Source organism: Myodes glareolus, chromosome X (genome assembly GCF_982192425.1).
Source record: "Myodes glareolus chromosome X, mMyoGla1.1, whole genome shotgun sequence".
Lineage (NCBI taxonomy): Eukaryota > Metazoa > Chordata > Mammalia > Rodentia > Cricetidae > Myodes > Myodes glareolus.
Genome location: NC_142053.1, coordinates 28,157,255 through 28,181,314, shown reverse-complemented (window position 1 = coordinate 28,181,314; position 24,060 = coordinate 28,157,255). Strand labels below are relative to the sequence as shown.

Sequence of the window (24,060 nt, the reverse complement as noted above, 5' to 3'; positions counted from 1 at the left end):
ATGCCTACGAACCGCAATGATCAAAATTGTAAAAGTCTCTCATAACAATTGAAATAAGTGTATGGTTTTGTGTTTAGCTGTATTCACACCTGTCCTCAGGCACATGCAACCTGTAGGCCAGGAGTGAAGCATGCCTGGAAAGTCCTCCTGTGTCCGTGGAGGTTTCCTATGATCACTTCCTTATGTCTGTTGCCTCCCCCAACATCTGCCTTTACATCTGTAGCCTCCTTCAAACCTAAATCTCAGCATCCTACTCTGGCTTGCTTGCTGACCACTAAACGTGCTTTGTGGTATATGGTGGCTACACCTCTCCAGCTTACTAACCATCCTCACCCCCAACTCTGCCCTCTGGGCCCCTGTATGATGCATGCAGACAATACACCTTGTAGTTCTCTGTCTTGTAAATCTTAGGGATGAAAATGTCTGTCTAGTTAGCTTTTCTGTGCCTCGAAGAAGTACTTTTTAAAGATTTGTTCTATTATTTTTAATGATGTATATGGGGGGTGGTCTATGTGTCAGTAAGTGTGTGTCATTTCTTGGGGCTGAAGAAGCCGAAAGCTACGGTTCTCTGGGAGCTGCCATTCCAGGTGGGTGTGAGCCACCCAATGTGGGGGATGGGAATTGATTTTAGGTTCTCTTCAAGAGCAGCGCATACTCAGAACTATCGAGCCCCCTCTCCCTTGCTCCTTCCGGGCACTCCTGTCTTCAATGTTATTTCCTAGCTCATGAAGATGGATACGAAGCTGTCTCCATGCGCTGTGGTGAATGGGTAAAAGTCAGGCTTAACAAATAGACTCTATTCCCAGGGAAGAAAGGGCAGAAGCACATTGCAGATCATAAGCGATATGATAGGACAGCTGGAAAGTGCCGCGAAATAGATGGCCGACCCAGAGAGAAGGAACAAGAAGACAGCAGCTTCAGCCCTGTAAACTCCCCATTAGAGGACGGGAAGCCAAAGCCTCCCCCAGGGTAAGGCGGGTGGTGCTGGCGAGTAAGACTAGACTCCTACAAACAGCTCTGGGATCCTCACTCCAGCAGAGGTTCCGGTGAGTGGCTGCTCTGGCTGCCCTGGTCAGCAGTGCTGAGGACATTCGTTCTGGCTTGCCCTGTGTCTTAGAAGGCTATGGCTTGGTGCTGGATCAGAAAGCACTGACATGGGTCCTGACGTAACAGATCTCAGTACTCCACCTGCTCCCCCCACCCCAGCACACTTGGGAGACATTCCTTGGCTTGGAAATTACTTACCCAAAGCATAAGTGTGTGTGTGTTCCTCTCAAGTTGGTGAGAACCTACCTAGGACATAGATGGTGTCCATGTGTAGCAGCCTCTGCAATAATTATAATACCACTGAGTAACTGACCTTCAACACCTCAGGGTTCGGCATCAGCTTGAACTGGTGAAAAAGTCACCCAGCTCAATTGACTCCCTGTAGGCCCCACTGTTAGTGAATTCAGAATGAAGCTGTGGCAATGCATTGTTTTGGAGCTTTAGGTTTTTATTCTTATTTTTGTCTTTTCCTCTTTGTGGTTTCTATTTTCCCGTATTCTTATTGTTTGCATTTTATTTTTTAAAGTGACATTATTTTTATTCCTCTTCTTACATTTATATAATGAGGCTTACACGTTTTCCTCTATTGTGAAAAAAGTTCTTTGAATCTTTTTTCTCTCGCTCTTCCTAATAGTCTTCCCGTCCCTTCTGCTTGTTTCTCTTTTCATTTAAGCTACATTCTTCTTTCCCACTCCTCTTTTATTTCATTCAATTACCCTCTCTATTTTTCACCATAAGTAATTTGACTCATGGCTCACATTTTTTTGTTCATTTATTTTTAATTAGTATACAGAACAAGTTTCACTAAGGCCTTTTTATGCCTTGATTGAGCCTCCCTCGGCCTCTCCCCATCTACCCACCTTTGCTTGTGTCCTTTTGGCTCCTGGCGGCCTTCTTTTCATCTTCACGCCTCATTTATTCCATCACCTCGCCCAGTTCTCTTCCTTCAGATGTCTGTTTTTCTCCCTGCCTTGAGACGGTTTCTGGTTCAAGAACTTTACACACACTCACTCACTCCCATATAAACACACATGCCTGAAGGTTGGACGTTACACTCTGTGTGTGACAGAACCTGCGGTATTTCCGATTTGGGGATAGCTCACATAATATACTCGTATTCCGATCAATTCTTTTCTTTTGTAATTTTTTTTGTCTTTACAGTGGAATAAAATTCCCGTGTGTGTGTGTATTGCGTTTTCGTTATCCATCAGTTGGTGGACATCGATGCTGATTCAATGTCCTTGCTCTTATGAAACGGCTGCAATAAACACAGATGAGCAAGTATCTCTGTTGGAGGACATGGAGTCCTTTGAGTGTGTGTTCAAGAGTGGGACAGCTGGGTCATATATGATTTCTAGAATTAGTCTTTTGAGAAACCTCCATGTTAATTTTCATGCTGACTCAACTAGTTTATACTCTCACCAACAATGAATACGTATTCTTCACCCCCACAGTCTTTGCAGCCTTTGTTTTCTGATGCTAGCCATTCTGACTGCAATGAGAAGGAATCTTAGAGTAATTTTTGTTTGCCTTTCCCTGATGGATAGGAATGCCAAACACCTTTCCAAGTATTTGATGTACATTTGTATTTATTATTTTTACTTAAATATTTTATTGAAAATTTTCTCATACAATATATTCTGATCATGTTGACACCACTGCCATTATCAAAATAACAATAGTAGATTTCCTTCTATGGCCTATGACTTCACCAGCCAAGAGTTTTTGGTCAGGTTTATAGTACCATGTTTAAATTCTTCCCGTGGAATGTGCCTTACATCCATCCAATCAAAAAGTGATTGGTTTCCTTGAAAACACTCATGCCACTATTGAATGAGTAGGCACATCTTTCCTGGCTGGTTGATATTTTAATTCATAGGATTCACATCTAGGGAAGACCATCAATGACTTTTCTCCCCCAGTAGCCTGCATAACATCTTCCTCAACTATGAGAAATAGCCAGCAGGGGAGAAACTTGCAGGCAAGTTCCAGCAACAGCATGTCTTCAACAATAAGATCTTACAGCCCAGTTCTAGTGGCAAACCAAGAGCAATGACAATGGCTTGTATTGCTTTGGGAGCCTTTAGGGTCTCCTATACCTGCACCCATAAGGAAGTATCCCATTGGGATTTTTCTTAAATAACATGGCTTCTGGGAGTGCATCCTTCAATCTCTCTTTTAAATTTGTATTTTTAATTAGCTTACCAAAATGTTTCCATATAGCTTTTTATACACGTTTGGCTCGGTTTAATCCTTCCCCCAGTCCATTGTCTTCCCCAACACTCACTCCCCATCCTCACTTAAACCTTTCCACCCCCATTATTCCGTGACAGCATTAGTCATGCCACATATGTTCTACTGTCCTTCTCCCCTTAAAGCCTCTCCTTCCCACCCCTACTGGTCCCTGTCTAATATATTGGCCTACACAGACATTCCAGGTTAAAAACACAGATCTCAAATTTAAAGTTGGGATTCACACGTGAAAGAGAACATGGCCCATTTGTCTTTTGGGGCCTGAGTTACTTCACTTGATATAAATATTTTTCACTTCCATTCATTTATCTGAAATTTTCACATTTTCATTTTTGTTTTCAGCAGAATCAATTTCATTGTGGACCACATTTTTATTACCCATCTATCAATTAGCAGCCATCTTTGGTGATCCCATACAGATCTTTGCATATATGCATAAGAGTGTTACGGCTGGAACGTATACATAATAGTTTTATTTTTAGCTTTTCTGAAGTTTCCATGGTAGCTGCATCAGTCCAAACTTCCACCAATAGTGAATAAGTTTTCTCCTTTCCCCACATCCTGGCAAGAAATTTCTTGTTACCCATTTTCTTTAGGGTAGACATTTAGTCTGGGATCAGATGGAATCTCAAAGAAGACTTGATTCTTGGTTCAATAGATTCTGTATACTGTTCTGCCATTTTTAGTTCTGTAATTTTTAGGGCTGTCATGATTGTTTCTTTACCCACTTCTTTTGTGTTTGGATTTTTTCTCTGAGACCCTAAGGTACATTTTAAAGTTGCTTATTTGAAACCTCTCTGAATTTTTTATTTAGGCATTTAGAGTTATGGACTTATGTCTTAAGACTTCTTCCCTTGTAAATCCTAGATTTTGGATTTTGGTATTTTGTGTCTTCATTTTCATTCAGTTCTAGGAATTTTAAAATGTTCTTGACTTTTGCAGTGACTCATTTAATAGTAACATGCTGTATAATTTCCATGAGTTTGTCAATTTTCTGTGGTTTCTCTCGCTTTTGATTTCTAGATATATTCTACTGTGATCAGATAGTATGCAAAATGTTATTTTCATTTTCCCATATATTTTGAGAAGTTCTTTGTGTCCTTAAATAGGATCTGGTTTACAGAAACTTTCATGGGCTACCGAGAAGATTCTGTATTCTGCGGTGTTTGGATAGACTGTTGTGTAGATGTTGGTTAAGTTCATTTGTTATGTGTCTTAATTACTGTTCCATTGCTATGGAGAGATACCACGACCAAGGCAACTCTTATAAAAGAAAGCATTTGATGGGTGACTTGCTTACAGTTTTAGAGGTTTAGTCCATGATCTTGATGGTGGGAAGTGTGGCGGCAGGCAGGCATGGTGCTGGAGAAGTAGCTGAGAACTTTGTATCCTGATCTGCAGGCAGAAAGAGGCCTGGTGTGATCTTTTGAAACCTCAAAGCCCACTCCCAGTGACACACCTTCTCCAACAAGGCCACAACTCTTAGTCATTCTAATCCTTCTCAAACACATTAACCATAATACTGAAATAGGATGGTTAATGTGTGACTTTATTTATGGAATGTGGTGCACCTCTGCCAAATGACTATTTGTTCAGAACCACAAGTCATCTTGGTGGACTGTCCCCTTAACTACTATGAAATGACCTTTCTGTATATTCATCAGATCTGGTTTGAAATCTATTTTGTGAGATATTAGATTAGTTCCATCTTTTTGTTTCCCAGTTCCATTTGCCTGAAATACCTTTTTTCCATCTTTCCACCCTAAGATAGCATCATCCATCTTTAAAAGCAAAATGTATTATTAAGGGCAAGAAATAATTGATTCTGTTTTTATTTTTAAGTCCAATCTGCAGGTCTGTATTTTTTAATTAGAAAGCTGAGATCATTAACATCCAGAATTATTATGGGAAAATGTATTTGGTTTCTGTCACTGTTGATTTTGTAGTGTTTGGTGGTTTTCTAATTCTCATTCGTTAAAATCCTGTGGTTGGATATTTAATCCCATTCCTGTAGACTCTTGAATGTGTTTATCACTCTCTTCCATCCAAAGCCTCTGTAGAGTTGGCTTAGTATTCATAAACCCCTTTAGTGTGCTTTTTATCATGGGGCATTTTTATCTCTCCTTACATTATGATAAATGTTTTTGCTAGATATAATAGCTTTGGCTGGCAGTGATGACCTTTCAGAACTTGAATTATATCTTGTTATGTCTTCCTGGCTTTTAGTATTTATTTATTTATAAATCAGTTATTCCGTTGGACCTGCCTTTGTATGCCACTTGGTGGTTTTTTTCTTTCTTGCCGTTCTCAATGTTCTTTCTTTGTTCTTTTCTGTCTCTGCCTATTTGTGGTTCACTTTTTCTAGACATGGAGAATTTTCTGAACAATTTTTTATTTAAAAAATTTATTTATTTTACCTCACGCTCACAGTTCCTCTCCCTCCTCTCCTCCCAGCCCCTCCCCCGACTCCCCTCTACCTCCCCACCCGCATCCACTCCTCCTCTATCTCCATTCAGAAAGGGACCGGCGTCCCATGACAGGGGAAATTTTTGCTGTGGTTGTAAAGAAAATATTTTCCATACCTTTTGCATGGAGCTCTTCTGTGTCTAGAATTTGTTAATTTGGTCATTCCAAGATGTCTCAAATATCTTTCACTTTCGATTTATGTGTTTTTAAAATATTTATTGTCATCTTTGATAGAGCGTACCAATTCCTCTACCTTGTCTCTGTACTCTGATATTTCGTCACCCCCATTCATTCAATGGTGAGACTTTCTACAGAACGTTTTGTTTGACTTACTAAAAGTTTTATTTTCAGCATTGCTTAAGTTTCACGTTTTCTTAATATTTTTATCTCCTTGCTGAATTCTGTTTTAATGTCCGGCATTTGTCTTTCTTACTTCATTCTGCTGTTTGTTTTCTCTTAAAATTCCTTAAACCATTTATTTGCTTCTTTAAATATTGTTATCATTATTCATTTGAATGATGCAGCTGGTCACATAACACCCATAATCAGAAAATAGAGATGGACGCATGCATGGATGCTGCTCGTTTTGCTTTTTCCATTTCATACATTTAGAGATCCTTTGCTCAGGGAATAGTCCTACCCACAGTTAAGATGCGTCTCTCCACATCGCTGACCGTAATGAATTTAATTCCCCCTAGGAGTGCCCAGAAGTCCACCCAAGTGATTCTAGAGTCTATCAACTTGATAATTAATTAAGTTAATATTTAGACTGTTTTCTATTTCCCTACTATTATGAATCTAGCCTCAATAAACATGGATGTGCCAGGAACTCTGCAGTACGATGTAGAATCTTTTAGGTGTTTTTTGGGAGTAGTATAGCCAAGTAGAAATGAAAACCTTAGTGAATCAAAAAAAATACAGTGAAAAGTGTCACAAATAGATTAGACCAAGCAGCAGAAAAAAATATCAGGCACAGAAGGGTGGACACAGAAGCACAGAAGGAATTTAGAGTCCCAAATAGACATGACTAGAGAAGAGTTTCTCCATAACTTAACATTGAAGTCAAGATATCAAAGTCACAAAACAAAGAACTAGTATCAAAAGCTGTAAGAGAAAAATGCCAAGCACTTAAAGAGAAAAGATATCAGAACATCATAAGTGGATCCAGCAGCAAACTAAAAGCCTGAAACACGTAATATGGAAGATGCCAAAACCCTGACAGCAAATAACTGTTATCCAGGATTGATAAATCCAGTAATGCTGTCTTTAAAATGTGTGGAGAGGGGCTGGAGAGATGTCTCAGAGCGCTTTAGAGCACTGGTTGCTCTTCCAGAGGACCCAGGTTTGATTCCCAGCAGCTACGGCTGGCTCACAACAGTCTGTGACTCCATTTCTAGGGGCTCTGACAGCTTCTTCTGGCCTCTACGGGCACTGCATGCACATGGTGCCTAGACATACATCCCAGGTTAAGCATCCAGACACATTAAATCATTTTAAAAAAGATAGGTAAATAAATCTTAAAAAATAAAAGAAAACTATGGAGAAATAAAGACATTTAAAGACAGGTAGAAAATAAAACAATCTGTGGCCACCAGGCTAGCATTTCAGGAGATAATGAAAATAATCTCAACAAGCCAGGAGGAAAAAGGCAGTAAGCAGCACGTCTTCATTGTTTTTGCATTAGCTGCTGCCTCCAGGTTCCTGCCAGAGTGCCTTCCGATGATTCTGCTCATGAGTGAGGTAGCAGCTGCTTCTTTGTGCAGTCGAAGGGATGCCTGTGGATTTAAGATCTAAGGAGATCAGAGGAGGGGTCCAGAAGGCTTGCAACTGTCAGCCTAACTGAGACTCTTCAGGGGTCTCATTTTCTGGGAGGCGTTGTTATTCATTGAGTGTACACCCACTAAGGATAGCAGAATCGCCTCTACTTAGGCCAACTCCTCCCTATTAAGAGGAATTTTTATTCAGAGGCCGCTCTATTTCACACCAGACAGAACTGAGAGAACAAAGGCTATTTGTTGAGAGCATAGGGTGACCCGCAGATTGTGTCTTCCAACCCACACAGAATGGACTAAAGGTTCTCAAGAAGAAACCAGAAAGTTACGAGTTGCTGTCACGAGGGGTACGGGTGATCCAGTGTGGGACAAAGGCACACTCTTGGGGCCTGGTTTCTCATCTTTGCTTCTTGACTCCATATCCAAGGTCCAGGGAGTGGCTTCTGGTGTCTCCCCTCCCTAGTCCCTGTTGCCGACTCCCCTCCCTGGTGTCTCTGGAATTGTAAGGACAGGGAAGAATTAAGTCAAACCCCACATAATCCGACCAGCTAAGGGAAATTCATAGCCCATGCCAACATCCACTTCACTTTCTTTTACCTCTGTTCCTGCCCCACTTTTTGAAGAGGTTCAGTTCTCTCAACTAATGTATTATTGACTGTTAAGATCTGTAATAGCAGTAACCATGGCAAAAACTAATAAAATAAAAAAAATCTGAGGCACACTCTGCTTGAAACAGAGGTGAAGGCTAGTGAGGAGTTTGGGGACAGTGCCTGTAACACATGCTCCCAGTAATACCCTCACCCAGACTTCGTCTCCAAGTTTCAGTCACCTCTCACCAATACCAGCAAATTACAAACCCATCAGTGGGTGAATTTATTTATTAGGTCAAAGCTCTTGAGTTACATTTGTTTATTTATAATAGATTCGCCTATGTAATCCAGAAACTCAGTATGTAGACCATAGTGACTGGCCTTGAACTCACAGACATCCTCCTGCCTCTGCCTCCCAAGTGTTGGGATTAAAGGAGCGCACTACCATGCCCAGCAAATCGTCTTGATGATTCTCTCCACCAGCTTCTCTTCAACAATGCCTTTGAGAGAACACTTCATAGCCAAACCCTAATACTGAAGCTAGCCCAAACTTCTGAGCTCAAGTCATCCTCCTGCCTCAGCCTTCTGAGTGCATGGATTACAGACATGCACCACTATAAGGTTTCTTGATGGCTGTTAACCAAAGGTTGCTCTCAGCCATGAGACTGAGAACACCCAGCTGCCTGATGCTCTCTGCCTTTGTGGTCTTTACACCATGACAATTTGTTCTGTCAAGGCCAACAAAAGCATCTGCGACAGCCTCAAATCTCAGACTTGTGTATCTAACATCTAGACCCTATTTTACGGGGCTCACATAGTTAGGTTAGGCCCACCCACATCCAAGGGGAGGGAAAAAACAGGGCATGCATACTGGGATTGCAAAGCTTGGGATCTAACCGCTTGTAGTGAGTACCTTGTGTGCATAGAGTTCCTAGGCAATGATGCTACTTAGCTAAGCAAGATGCTGTCCCTGACCACCAGGTGATGCCAGTTATGGAAGATGTATGTGCAAAGAGCCAAGAGCATGATGGGCTAGACATGGCTGTTTGAGTCACCAAGAACAAAAGGGAACTTAAAGGTATGGGCGTTTGGGGAGATGGTGTTCCAGGCATAATGGACAGGCTGTGCACAGTTCAGAAAAAGCAAAATAACATAGTATGTTTAGGGGATGATTCTAGGACACCACAACTTGGGGATGAGCATACAGGAGGCTGCTGGGAGATGGAGGGGAAAGGCTCCCCCTCCAGAAAGTGTAGAAAGTTAGTGTTTTAACCTTTAAGCAGCAGACACTTGGTGACTAAGTTTAAAGAGAGAAAGGAGCTAATGCAACTGGTGGGGCAGTTTAGTGTGACAAGAAAAATGCAAACCCACTGTTCATCTTTTACTGTGATTCCACGTTGAACCGATATTTTATTTCAATCAGATTCAATAAAATACCTTATCAAAAATAATTCCACCTGTTTTCAGGGTTGCTCGTTTTTAAAGTGTCGCTGCTAGGGAATTCTTAATTGTGCATATGGCTGACAATTGTGTTTCTGTTAATGTTTGTTGGGCCAGGACTTTATTGTTGATTAAAAAAAAAAAAAAGAGGGCCAAGGACAGAGCCCGGATACTATGTTTCAAAGTCAGGGCTAGGAGAATGGGCCATTAGAGGAGCCTGGGAAGGACCAGCCAATAAAAAAAGAGGAAAATTTGGGGAGTGTGATGTTCTGCACAGGAACTGATACAAATGTTTTAAAAGGGAGAGCAGGAAAGAGAGAGATACTGTGGGAAAGCTGGCTCTGGGCAGAGCAGTTCTGTTCCTGGGACCAAGGCAGGTGGCTTTGGAGTTCTCTCTGGGACAAGCACCGAGAATTCCGAGGGAAGCCATAGAAAAAGTGAGTAGAGACAACTCATGGATTTTGTCCCACAGAAGATGTGAAGGAAACAGGGAAAGACTTGCTGTAAAGGGGAAGTTTATTCACTTTGCCGTGATTGTGGACTTGGTGATGAGTGGAGATGGTCCGTGGACCCGCCTGAGATGAGGGCTTGCTGGACATGTCATGGGGCATTTAGGATCAGTTGAGGGAAATGAGACATGTATTCCAGGAAAAAAAAATTCAGACTGAACTCTGGGGTTTAAATGGAATTGCTTCTCGTAGTGACACCGAGTTGCAGGAGAGTTAAAATACCCCTTTGTCTTTGCTCCCCCTTTGTCTTTTGTAAGTTTCTCTTTATTAACTCTCCTTCTACCACTGGGGATGGTGAATCAAGGGCAGTGTGAGCCTAAGAGGGCCTGGCGTCATGTGAAAAAGGCTCCTCTGCCAGGGGCTTCTGAAGTTCAGACATAGTTTCTTCCCCTCGGTGTGGGGTGAGTGCTGAGAAGTACCGCAAGTGTCACAGTGAGTCCCCATTCATTAATCCCAAACACTACCCCCCATCCTGCAGCCCTAGGCAAGATAACTTATAAATCCATGTATTTGCCTCTTCTGATCATTTCCTATTATTGGGATTACTGTCTTTTTAAGAGATGATACCTACCTCTAGTGACAATTACATTTGTATTTTTTTCTTGAATAGTTAAAGAATATAACTTAAGGCAAGATGATTTTTTTTTTTACAGTATCCTATATATTGAAGGAATCATCTTTTTCTCTTATATTCTGCATTCCTAGTGAGTTTACCATGGCTGAGTCATTAAGTGAAGTGTCCAGCAGCATGGAAGGTTTGGAAGATGAGGGTAAGTCACCCGATAAAATCTTAATGTCCAGTGCTGGATTCACTGTGTACCATCATCAGGAAAAAGCCCAGTCTTATCAGAAAGGGGACCAATAGAGGGGACTAGAAGGGAAGAGGGGTTTTAAAGGAGGGGCGAGGAAGAAATAAAAATAGAATCTACATGACACAAAAGCAAAATGGGGGTTACTAGGTCTAGGAAGTGGACCAGTGGAGAGGATTGAAGGATGGAGGAGGGCGGGGCATGGGAGGGGAGGAGCAACAAGGCCTAAAATCTTTGCAGACACTGCTCCTCACTAAGGTAGAAGTAGTTCTGTTTCTTTAGAAATAAAAAGCAGAACAGAACCATAACATCATGAATTCCATTAAGATTTCATTGCAAATAGTAATTCAGATTCAGCCTAGGGAGGAGTAAAGGGGATAGAAACAAAAGAGGCCACCACAAGCATCTAAGTTCAGAACATGAAACAGCTCATATGCATATCCTAGCTGTCCATGTTTATGCATATGTGGGTGTGAGTGCCGAACGGGCCACCATGATGGGAACTGTGGAAGAGGCATTGAGGAAGGGAAGAGGCCGCAGAGGAACACAGCCACCAGGCTGCTGGGAGTGGAAGGGGGCGGGAAGAGTAGAATGGGGTGAGGAAATGGGAGGAGAATCCAACAACAACAACAACAACAAAACCTTACTTGAAAATGCTGCAATGAAACCTATGTGTGCTAATTAAAAAATAAAAATATTAAATTAAAAAGTAAAATTACACCTCATTTGCAAACCTTCTCCAAATACATATTCATTGACTAAGCTGTGGTGCCATCTATGAGTGATAGATGAACCTGAAAGGAACGATAGAAACAGAGAGATAAATCAGAAGGACTGATTATGATTTTCTTTCTATTATTAGTGTATATTAATTATATAAAATAATGGGTTTCATTGTCAAGGTTTTATATATGTATGTATCTCAATTTTCATATGGTCGCCCCATTACTATTTCTCTTCCAAAAGTATATTTAAATGGAACTATGAGACACAAAGTGAAAATTTACTTTAAAGATAGAACCAAATGTAATAGCTAATTGGGTTGTTATTTTTTATTTATTTGCTGAGTTTTCTTCAGTCATGCATGGCTTTAAGACTGTCTATCTAGAACTCCATATGACTTCCTGCGGGGAGGTGAGCTCACTGAACGAACGTGTGAGGTGTGACACACTGAGATTGCTCACAGAGCCTTGAGTGCTCTTGAGCTCTGGTTATCAGGGTCTCAGAGAGTTTAGGCACTCCAGAATATTCACGAAATGGATGCTTGGATGAATGAGTGAATGGATGGATGAAGGAATGAGTGGGATGCCTACTCACTAAAGCAGACCCAACTAAGTTGTCAGCTGACTGAGACTCATGCCTACGGGTGAGGGCAGCCATGTGCTAATCTTGATGAAGGGTGGATAGCGAGAAATACTTTTGCTCTGTTCTCTAGAATTTTCAAAACATTAATTTTAAAAAAAATTAAAAAGGCCATTTGGAGATGGAAGGTAGGAAAAGTTAGGTGTGTGCACATGCGCATGTGTGCACGTGTCTGTCTGTCTGTGTTTATTTCCCGAGCATCAAAGCAAGAGAATAAGGCTGTCATTTTATATTATGCATTTTAAAGCTGTGTTCAACCCAGATGGGATGGATTGCCCACGTGTATGATGGATAAACAAGCACAGGAAGCAGCAGCAACAATTTCTTCACTGGTTTTAGTTGTGATTTCTTCTGCAGGTGTTATGGAGCAGCCTTTAAAGGGCTGTTTCGTGGTACGTGACACGTTCATTCAGGTTTTGTTGAGAAATGATACTGAAAGTTGCTTGTTGTTTGGAAATCAACGGCTTTGTTAGAGAAAGCCAGATAGCTACCGCTCTCAGGTGTCACCACTGTGTTTTCTGGCTGTAATAGTGACACCTTGTGGTGACATGAGTTAAAGGCATATAGGTGACATATATACTCCTGGGTATAAAGTTTTTACCCCATACCTGCCTAACTACCCTTTATATTTTTAGTGGCTTTTGGAAACAAGAATTTTGTGGCTCATTTGCTTGGCAATTTAAAGGCAATCCTTACAAAAAGAAAACTTGAAAAAGCATCTTTATATACTCAAACATCTGGCAAACCTCTTTGACTGTATTAGGACTTCACAATTGTGTGTCTAGCAGCTGGTTACTGTCTAAGGTAGTGCCCTGCTTCCACACCACTGTTCAGGATCAGTGAGCAACCCACACGCCATGTTTTCCAGTTTGGCCTCTTTGTGTTGCCCCAAATCCCTGCTAGCAAAGCTAAGCAAACCCCATGCTCAAAGTAATTAGACCCCAAGGGTACGATGGAAACATTCTTTATCCTCTAGTGCCCCTAGTGGAAAGAGACATGCATCGTTTAAAGTATTTTGAATCCTTCTGGGAAAAGAAGTTGCTGCTTCCCTCCAAAGAATGCAGAATGGGTGAAAAATGGAATCGGTGCCTACCGGATGCTAGTACACAAGTCATCCTGTTAAGTCAGGAGGATAAGGTGTGTGAGAGTGTGATTTTTTCTGCTTGTGTCATGATTACACTTGGCAAGCTCGGTTTTGCAGCCTTAACCATTTATTGGTACTTTTACTCAGCTATCCCACGTTCACTGGTTGTGTAGCAAATGGAGCTATCGGCTGTGGCTGCATCGATCTTGTCTTTGTTGCTTTGTAAGAACCCTGAAACATCTAGCTTTGCTTTCCTGGCATCCATTCCTGGATTCTGAAGCAAGGGGGGCAGTAGGCTTTGTATTTCTAGGCATGGTGAACATTTATAAAGTCAATCTTGGTCCTCCGGTTTCGAAAGCAGATCGTAGTGCTTCTAATGGTTGCAATGTAGCAGGTTCTTTCCTGCTTAGCCCAACTCTTCCTTAAGGGCCTGCACACTAATGTGATTGGTGGGTTTGGAACTGGCTCAGGCTGGCTCAAACTGGTTCAAGCTGGTTTCAGAAACTGATTCAACATGGCCATAGTAGAAAGTGTGCACACCAGGGCATTTCCCTACGAGGGGCTAAATGTGAAGCATTTTCGAGGACAAAATCGCAATTATAATTGCATCAATTAGAACTAACTGCAGATTACCTTAGTCCTACAATCCCAGCACTGGGGGAATAGAGACAGGAAGAGCGAGGGTTTGTAGCTCCCCTCATCTGTGAAGTGAGATCCTGTATTTTTTTAACTGTATGATTTCCTAGATTTAAAAAAATTAGATTATTAAAAAAGAAAGGGAAGCCTGAGATAGAGGCACTCACCTGCATTCCAGTACTCTTGGTAACAGCAAGTGGATGGATCAACAGTCTAAGGACAGCCTAGGCTACGTATCAAAATCCTTAAAAAAAACTCATAGTTTTATAGATTTACAAATTTAAAAGATTAAGAGATTGATAGGGTAGGCCTAAAATACCAGGATTTGGAGGTGGAGGTAGGAGGGTGAAGAGTTTTGAGGCTAGCCTCATCCATATAGTGAGACCATGTTTTTTTTTTTCCCTCACAACTTTGATGTAAGAAACTAGAAACTTAAATAAGAACACCTAGCCTTGGTGGTGGCATACCACAGCGATGCCAGAACTCAGTGGTATGGAAACAGGAGGATTGTGAGTTCCAGGCCAACCTGGGCTACAGTGTGAGACTTTGGTTTTTAAACTACCACAATTTCTAAGATTTAAATAATAAAAGACTGAAAGAGGAAGCCTAGCCTGCAGTGGTGGATTATAATACATCAACTAGGGCACAGTCAAGCCTGGGGTCGTAGCAAATGCCTATAATACCAAACTCTGTATGTGGAGGGAGAAAGATCAAGAGGTTGAGGATAGTCTGGGCTATAGAGTAAGCCTCAGTTTTTCTTTGTTTGGCTGTTTTTTTTGTTTGGTTTGGTTTTTTTTTTTTTTTTTTTTTTTTTTTTTTTTTTTTTTTTTTTTTTTTTTTGAGATAGGGTTTCTCTGTAGCTATGGAGCCTGTCCTGGAACTTGCTCTATAGACCAGGCTGGCCTCGAACTCAGAGATCCACCTGTCTCTGCCTCCTGAGTGCTGGGATTAAAGGTGTGCACCATCACTGCCCTGCAAGGCTTAGTTTGTTTGTTTGTTTTTTTTTAACCACCACAGATTTCTAGATTAAAGAAATTAAAGAGTAAAACATAAGGCCAGGATTGAGTTGGTATTACTCTGGGTGTGGAGGTCAGAGAATTCCAAAAGTGAGGGCAGCCTGGGCTATAGAATGAGCCCCTGTTGCTTTAATCCCCACACTTTCCTACATTTAAGCATTTAAAAGGTTAAAAGAGATAGTCAAGCCTGGGGTGCTGGCACGGGCCTGTAATATGATCCCTGAGGGTGTAGAAGGCAGAAGGTGGAATTTAAGGACAACCTAGGCTACAAAGAGAAGCCTTTCTAGAAAAGAAACATGCGCACACAATTCCCTTAATCAGAAGATTAAGGGAGCAGGTCAAGCCTTGGTAGGTGTCATAGGCCTATAGTAGCAGCACTTGTGGTGTGGAAGCCAAAGGATCAAAGGTGCGAAGTTAGTTTAGGCTACATATTAGGACCTTAAAAATCCTCACAATTTCATTTATTAAAAATAATAGAATATTGAAAGAGAAGGCAATGCTAGAGTGGTGGCACGGGCCTGCGATACCAGAGCTTAAGTTTGGAGACGGGAATCAAGAGTATGGGGCTGGCCTTTACCACATCGTGAGCTCTCATTTTTAAAACCCCCTCAATTTTATAGATTTAAGAAATTAGTTTAAAAGAGAAGGCAAGGCCTAGGTGGTTTTATTTATTGCAGGCCTACAAGACCAAGACTTGGGGTGTGGAGGCAGGAGAATTGAAAGTTTGAGATCTGTTTTTTTTTTTTTAAAACCGCTAGAATGTCCCACATTTACAAAATTAAAACATTAAAAGACAAAGTCAGGTCTGGATGGTGGCACAGACCTGCAATCACAGCACGGGGTGCTGAGACAGGAGGATCCAGAACTTTTGACCGGTTTGATCTACAGGGTTTTGTTTGCTTGCTTTTTATTTTGTTTTGGTTTTTTTTGCTCTTGCTTTGTTTTGTTCTTATCCTCCCCACTTTCCTAGATTTGATACATTAAAAATTCAAACAGAAGGCCAAAGTCAGGGTGGTGGCATAGGGTTGTTATTCCAGCCCCCTGGCTGCACAGGCAGGAGGAACCTAAGTTTGAGGCCACCCTGGCTTACAGAGTAAGACCCTGTGCTTTTTAAAAATCCCTACAATTTCCTAGATTTGAGCAATTAGAAGAATAAAGATAAGGCCATATCTGAGGGTGAGTATCACAGGCCTGTAATATCAGCACTAGGGAGCTTCAGGCAGGAAGATCACAATTTCGAGGCCAGGTGGTCTATATATATTGACATCCTGGGCCTTCCCTTCAACAAATTTAAATAAAATAAAATAAAGAAGGATGAAAGCTAAAAAAATAAAATGTAGATGAGCTTTCTCAGTCATTGAAATTAACAAGCAAATTGGTACTTTGTGAGTATTGGCCTGGATTGAAGCTACCTTAAGACCCCAAGCTATATCCTGGGTTGTTCCTTCCCACAGCAATCCAGACACCTGCTTACAGAGTTTCTAAGGAAGTCACAAACACATGAGGTATGGTGGGTACCAGAGGCAAAATCTTCAAGGCACCTGAGACCATAGCCCTCTTCCTGCCGCCACAGCTCGGTTTCTGCCCTACCTTCACTTCTTCTGCCGCACTCAGCCTCATGTCCGTTTCTCAATTCCAGGAAAGAAGAAATTCAAGTTTAAAGCCTTTAAGAGCCTTTTTGGCAAGAAGAAGAAGAAAGAGCCAGAAGATGTCCAGGAAGGGAGAGTGACAAAGCCAAGTTTTTCCAGTAGCAGTCTGAAGCCAGTTATGGAAATCAAAGTGCACACGTAAGCCCAGATGGGGTCAGGGACCGGGGCTGGAGCTGGATCCAAACATGCACAAGCAGGTAGAACAATCAGACTCCAGGCCTACTGTTCACAAGGAGCTCGTGGTCCTTTTCAGAAAGTCAGGATGGCTCATGTCATGCAGAGGTTTGGTCTTTTGGCCTGTTTTGTTTACCTCATCTCCAGACTGCAGATCAGGAAAATGGAATCTAGGTTCCTAAGTAATAAAATCTCAGGAAAAGGAGTGTTGAAGCATAGAAGAACTTAGCCATAAAATCTTTGGTTGCTTTAAAGTACACAATCAAACTAGCATGCTCAATCCATCTTTCAGCCTCCCCCCCACACTGCCCCAGACACTGGGCGGTCATAGGGATATGGGGAAACTGTTTCTCAGCCACTCATTGACATCCATTCACATTATATATGGTGTTCCAATTTAAACATTACCTTTCTCTTTCATTGGGATCTCCTGTACCTGCAGCTGTCCCTCTAAGGAACACTTTGGTCAATTCTCAGGATGTTAAGCTGCAGACATCTGGAGGTGCCACACAGAGTTCATTATTGCTCCTCACCATTCTCTGAGGCTCTGCCATACCAAGACTTTCCCAGTACTCCCCTCTCCCAAACACTTGCCATGGCATTATGACATTAAAGTATCTGTGATTCTTTAATGAATGTATCCACGATGAGGACTTTCAGATAGCTTTGCTAAGAGGAAGGGTGTTGAAAAAAAGGGCTCATTTCATACTGTTCAAGCAATACCATTGTAGAACATTGTCTCAGAGTTCAAAGTAAGACTAGAAGAAGTCTGTCTACACAACAGAGGGGTGGGGGATGGAGGGAATATCTAGCATATTCTGCATTGTTTCTGCAAATTGGTAATGACTATTTCTATAAAAATGGTAACTTCTCACTCCCAAATGGTTTGTTTACTCTGCTGTTTTTGCCACTGTCTTAGTTAGGGTTTCTGTTGCTGTGAAGAGACATGATTACCATGGCAACTCTTATGAAGGAAAATATTTATTTGAAGTGGGGGCTTACAGTTACAGAGATTTAGACCATTATCATCACTGTAGGACATGGCAGCATGCAGGCAGACATGATGCCAAAGAAGGAGCTGAGAGTTAATACATCTTGACCCTCAGGCAACAGGAAGTAGTCTGAGACACTGTGCTTGGCTTGAGCATGTAGGAAGAGGGCCTGCTTGTTCACTCCAACCACCCAGCTAGCTTAGCCCTGAAATAACCACACAGAAACTGTATTAATTAAATCACTGCTTGGCCCATTAGCTCTAACTTCTTATTGGCTAACTCTTGCATCTTAATTTAACCCATTTCTATTAATCTGTGCATCACCACAAGGTCATGGCCTACCAGCAAAGTTTCAGCACATCTATTTCCAGCAGCTCCATGGTGTCTCTCTGACTCTGCCCTTCTTCCTACCAGCATTCAGTTCCATCTTCCCCGCCTACCTAAGTTCTGTCCTATCAACAGGCCAAGGCAGTTTCTTTATTCATTAATGCTAATCACAACACACAGAAGGGACTCCCACATCATGAGTATATATGAGACCTCAAATCCACCCCCACAGTGACACACTTCCTCCAACAAGGCCATACCCACTCCAACAAGGCTACATCTCCTAACAGTGCCATTCCCTATGAGCTTATGAGGACCATACATTCAAAGTACTATAGCCATACTAAGAAAGGTTGAAAGAGACAGCAGGCTGTACATATATATATCCATATATTTTTGTATGTATGTAACAATAGTAATTAAAGAAAACGACCCTGAATTTGCAAGGGAGGGAAGGTTTAGAGGTAAGAAGAGCGAGGGGAAAATGTAGGTGGAGTTTTTCTATAATAAGAGGTACTTACAAATTACCACACAGAGGCTTACATTACCTATAAATGCTCAGCTGATGGCTTAGGGTTATTACTAACTAGCTCTAATATTTAAATTAATCCATTTTTTAATCTACATTTTGCCACTTGGCTTGTGGCTTGTTACCTCCTTTTCTACACGTCCTGCTTGCTCAGCAGTTGATTGGCATCTGCTGTGACTGCCCTGACTCTGCCCTTCTCTCTCAGCATTCTCCCAGTGTCAGGATGCCTTGTCCAATCTCTTTCTGCCCTGCTATTGACCAGTCAACTTTATTATTAATAATGAGTAAAATCCACATTTTCCCCCTTTTTGTTTAGTTAAAGGGGAAGGTTTTAACTTTAACATAGTAAGATTATATATAACAAAACAGTTATTAAGACTTACAGTAACAATATCCAATTCATTTGTATTTGGCAAAATTAGAGAAAATAATCTATTATCTATCTTATTTTGGTGAATATCTAATTTACATTTTATCCTAACTAAGGAAAACTTTAACTATGACTATTTAGTCTTCAACTCTGTCAAAGACTCCAGAAGGGTGAAATGTTACCTAATGACAGGGACATCAGGTTGCCTGGACAGTCACCCAAAGTTCCCTGTAATATTGTGGCATCCAACTCTGCCCTACAGGCCTAGCATATCTGACAGACTATCCTGTGAAGAAGGGAATTTTGAAGAACTGTCCTACCTTGTCTTGGCAAAGTTTGGCATTCACCTTTCTTGAGTCCTACTGGTCCAATTTGAACAGTGACTACTAGCAACTGAAGCAAGGGAAGTTTATTTGTCTATGACTAGATTTTGCCATAAAGAAAGAAAACTCTATAAAGAGTTTCTTCAATGCCTATTTTCTTCTCTGAAATATATTGATGCTGCCAGGAACAGATGTGTCTCATTGTCATGAAAAGCCTTAGGTTATTAACCATATTAAATGTCATATTCTGTAGGTCTTTGAAATGTTCAAAGATCATCTATCTATCTAAATATATGTTTATGACTTTGAAAATGTATCTAGCATGACTGTAAGTTTGACTATTATAAATGACTATTAATCTGTATTTTTAAATTACATATTACATTTTTAATTGAGCTGTATAAACATAATACCTTAAACAAGAGTAGAAATATGCATACAGTATAATAAAATTAACTAAATTTGTATCGATAAACTAAAATCAATATCAATGTAAAATGTTTTGAGATTAACTATTGTTTTTTTGGTTTAAAGTAGATTAAATAATCTACCCCTTCTCCCCATCATTTTTATAGTGTATTCACCTTTTTCTTTTAGAAAGAGACATTTAATTTTTTGTTTAGTCCTTTTTGACCATGACCAATAACAATTTATAACCAACCCACCTTAAATGTAAACAAACTTATAATCAGCATTTTGGAAATGTGGGTGTAGTTTTCTAAACTACTTCCTGCTGATTGAGGGCACTGGTAATCTTTGGAGAAACCCTAAGGTAAAGAGAATAATTGTTAAGTCTTAGCTGGAGTATTTTGTGAGACTGGATGATCTCAGCCTTGAAGTTGGGTCATCTGGACTGTCTTTATTGGTATATTGTCCCCTTGCTCTGAAAATATATAAACTTTTAAAGGTAACATACATATCTGTATCAATCTAAGTATTGACTGTGCAGAGTACACAAGTTAGCCAATGAATCTTTGTTTTATGTGTTTAAGCAGGCAAAATATACATTACATGTCTTGTAGTTTCTTTAGGTTTATTTTCTCATATCTGTAGTCAAGATTTCAGGGGCTCTTCCTTGATCAAACCTGATTTTCTTTAACCAAGAATGAATCCATAGCCCCTTATTTTATGTGAAAATAAAAGCATAACCTTTCCCCCAAAGTAACATATCTTTTAACTTAAATTTTGAAGTTATTTTTAAAATATAGAGGTTGATTCAATCTATTGGTTTTTATTGTCCAGTGTCTCTTAGAAGCCAAAAATTTCGAAGATAACACAATAATATACAGTATTCAGACTCTGTGTATTTTACATTTTATGTGACTTATTTTTATTACTCTATTCTTTTTTAAGGATTTTATTTTAAAACTATATTATTTTACATCTAAGATTGTATATATTCTTTTTTCTGTCTCCCAAGCCTACACACATTTTTTAATACATTGTGACCCATTTAGAGGCTTTTTTTTGTTTGAATTGGTTCTTACTGTGCATCTTTAATCCTTCCTGTCTACATGTGTAAAAGGAGCAGCAGGCTGCATTCCAACTGCCTGGCTCCCTGGCTAGTTTACACCTGAAATAATTACATGGAAACTGTATTCATTTAAACATTGCCTGGCCCATTAGATCTAGCCTCTTATTGGCTAACTCTCATATCTTGACTAACCCATTTCTAGTAATCTGTATGCCACCACAAGGTCGTGGCTTACCGGCATGAGTCTAGCCAGCGTCCTTCTTGGGAAGGGGTGTCTGCCTCATTGCCTTCTTCCCAGCATCCTGTTCGCTCTACTCCACCTATATAAATTCTGTCCTATCAAAAAGCCAAGGCAGTTTCTTCATTAACCAATGAAAGTAACACATAGACAGATGACCCTCCTATATCATGCATGAGCAAAACTCATAAACCCATCATGCAGTGTGCTGGCAGAGCTCTCAAGCCTGTAGGCAGCTGTAATATGACGGGGCTGGCTTGTTGGGGTATCTGTTCCCGCCCGGTACACCACAGCCGTCAAGTCCCAGAGAAAATCAATCACACAGAGATCTCTATAAGTTATAAAGCTGATTGGCCCATTAGGTCAGGCTACTTATTAGCTCTTATAACTTATGTTACCCCATTATCCTTATCTACGTTAGCACATGGCTCAGTACATTTTTCAGTGGGGCGGCTTACATCTTTCCTCTCTGGTGGTCTGGGCAGAACTGGGGAGGGAGCTTCCTGCTTCCCAGAATACTTCCAGTCTCTTTGCTCCACCTCTACTTCCTGTCTGGCTTTCCCACCTATACTTCCTGCCTGGCCAATCAGCATTTTATTAAAATATGGTTGACAGACTACAGACAATTCTCCCGCAGGCAGCAGCTAGGAGAAGCCTCTCTGTGCTGAGACCCATGGGAGAGATTGCAGGAATCCACTATGCCATTTAAGCTCAAGACCACGTGCTGCAGCCTGGAGATGTGTCTCTGTACCATGGCCTACATGAGAGACACAAATTAGGAAGCTGTTCTTTGTTATATTTCTGTGTGTCTAGAATCCCTCCCTTTTTAAAAGTCTTTTCAGGCTTTATGTGGACGTATGCCTGCCACAGAGTGCCACATGTAGGCAGAGTTTTCCTGTCCTGGGAGTCGCTTACAAATTATCACACAGAGACTTATATTACTTATAAATGCTCAGCTGATGACTAGGGTTATTACTAACTAGATCTTACATTTGAATTAACTCATTTTTATTAATCTACATTTTGCCATGTGGCTCATGGCTGGTTACCTCATTTTCTACACGCCTTGTTTGCTTGGCAGCTGGCTGGTGTCTGTTATGTGATGCTTTAATCTTTTGGCTTTTTGAGGGGCTCACCACCCAGCTCTCAAATAAATCGTACACTGAGGCTTATTCTTACTTATAATTGCCCAGCCTTAACTTGACTTGTTTCTTGACAGTTTTTCTTAACTTAAATTATCTTGATTACCTTTTGCCTCTGGGCCTTTATCTTTTCCTATTTTTATATACCTTTCTTTACTTCTTTCTCTATGGCTTGCTGACCTCTTCTTGTTCTTTTGCCCCTTCTCTTCATCATTTCTCCTTTCTTTTTTTATACTGTCTGCCTGCCAGCCCTGACTATTCTTTCGCCTGACTCACTATTGGCCATTTAGCTCTTCATTAAGCCATCAGGTGTTTTAGACAGGCAAAGAATCACAGCTTCACAGAGTTAAACAAATGTATCATAAACAAAATTCATACACCTTAAAATAATATTCTCCAGCACTACCCTGACTCCTTCTCTCCCAGTATTCTCCCTGTGTCTGGCTGTCTTGGCCAATCTCTTTCTTCCCTGCTATCAGTCTTTATTTTTAACAAGTATAATCTCCAACAGGGAAATGACATACTTATATTTATGAGGCTTCACTAAGAAACTGATAGAAACAGATTCAGAGACCCACAACCAAACATTAGGCAGAACTTGGGGAATCCAGCTTTCAGAAAAGGGGTAGGAAAGATTGTAGGAGTCAGTGGGGGTCAAAGGCATCACAAGAAATCCCACAGAATCAACTAACCTGGGCTCGCAGGGACTCACAGAGACTGAATCGACAATCAGGAAGCCTGCATGGAATTAACCTAGGTCCTCTGCACATATGCTAAAGTTGTGTATCTTGGTCTTTGTGTTTTTGTATTCTTACTGCCCATCTCACAGACTGATTTATGGTTCAATACATATGCATCTCTGCATTCTTTTTGCGCTGTCTCTGGTATCTATATCACGAAAATACCTTGTACTTTGATTCTTAATCTTGGACTGCTTTTAAAAGACTTTTTTCTTTCCATGTAGGCCTAAGAGTAGCATGGGAGCCAAGTCCATATCCCATGATAGTGTCTTCTGTTTGGAATCTGAGCCTGAAAAATTGGCAAACAAACTGCTCTTGCCTCCAGGGCCCCAGAGAAGCAGACCACAGGAGGTAACGATGAATTTGACCTCAGTATTTAAATAGGTGTGTACTTATGTAACATGGCCAACACAGAGTGTTGGCTGCTGTTAGTGTACTTAACACACTACAAGGATACCATCATTATTTTGATAGTGGGGCGTTCACTATGTGCTAACATACCAAACTCAAGCTTTTCTCTCTCTCCCACAGAGATTTCCTATTTCCAGAACTCTGCCTAGAGTGACAGGAACTGATGTCCTTGGAGCTCTGAGTAGATCTGTGGGCCACTGTGATCCTAGAAGTGAACTCTGGGTGTCAGGCTCCAAGGTTGCTGAGGTAATACCATGGAAATGTGTGGAGCATGGGCAACTAAGTTAGATAGACAGATTGTCTTAGTCAGAATTTCTATTGTTGTGAAGAGATACCGTGACCATGAAAAAACTCTTCTAAAGGAAAACATTTAACTGGGGATGACTTATAATCTCAGAGGTTTAGTCCATTATTATCATGGCAACAAACATGACAACATGCAGGTAGACATGGTGTTGGAGAAAAAGATAAAAATTCTATATCTTTATCCATAGGAAGAGACTGTGTGCCATAATGGGCATAGTTTGAACATATAAGACCTCAAAGCCTTCCCCCATAGTGATATATTTCCTCCAGTAAGGCCACACCTACTCCAACAAGGCCACACCTCCTAACTTTGCCATTCCTTATGTGCCTATGGGGGCCATTTTCATTCAAACCAGTACATTCTACTCCTTGACCCCTATATACTCATAGCCATGCCATAG

General features: G+C 40.9%; 1 protein-coding gene across 3 annotated transcripts in view; it reads left to right on the top strand.

Moving 5' to 3' along the window:
• The window catches only part of Kiaa1210 (KIAA1210 ortholog), a 74,789-nt gene that overhangs the window by 15,166 nt on the left and 35,563 nt on the right, over positions 1 to 24,060 (top strand). For 2 of the 3 annotated variants that reach the window (XM_048450395.3, XM_048450393.3), the window contains exons 1-5: positions 9,876 to 10,005; positions 10,783 to 10,847; positions 16,624 to 16,771; positions 23,167 to 23,293; positions 23,474 to 23,599. In XM_048450395.3, coding sequence (XP_048306352.3) covers positions 10,793 to 10,847; positions 16,624 to 16,771; positions 23,167 to 23,293; positions 23,474 to 23,599 — 456 coding nt within the window. In that variant the 5' untranslated portion in view covers positions 9,876 to 10,005; positions 10,783 to 10,792. Of the gene's footprint in view, positions 1 to 9,875; positions 10,006 to 10,782; positions 10,848 to 16,623; positions 16,772 to 23,166; positions 23,294 to 23,473; positions 23,600 to 24,060 lie in introns of those variants that run through there. The other variant, XM_048450394.3, reaches the window with a different exon arrangement.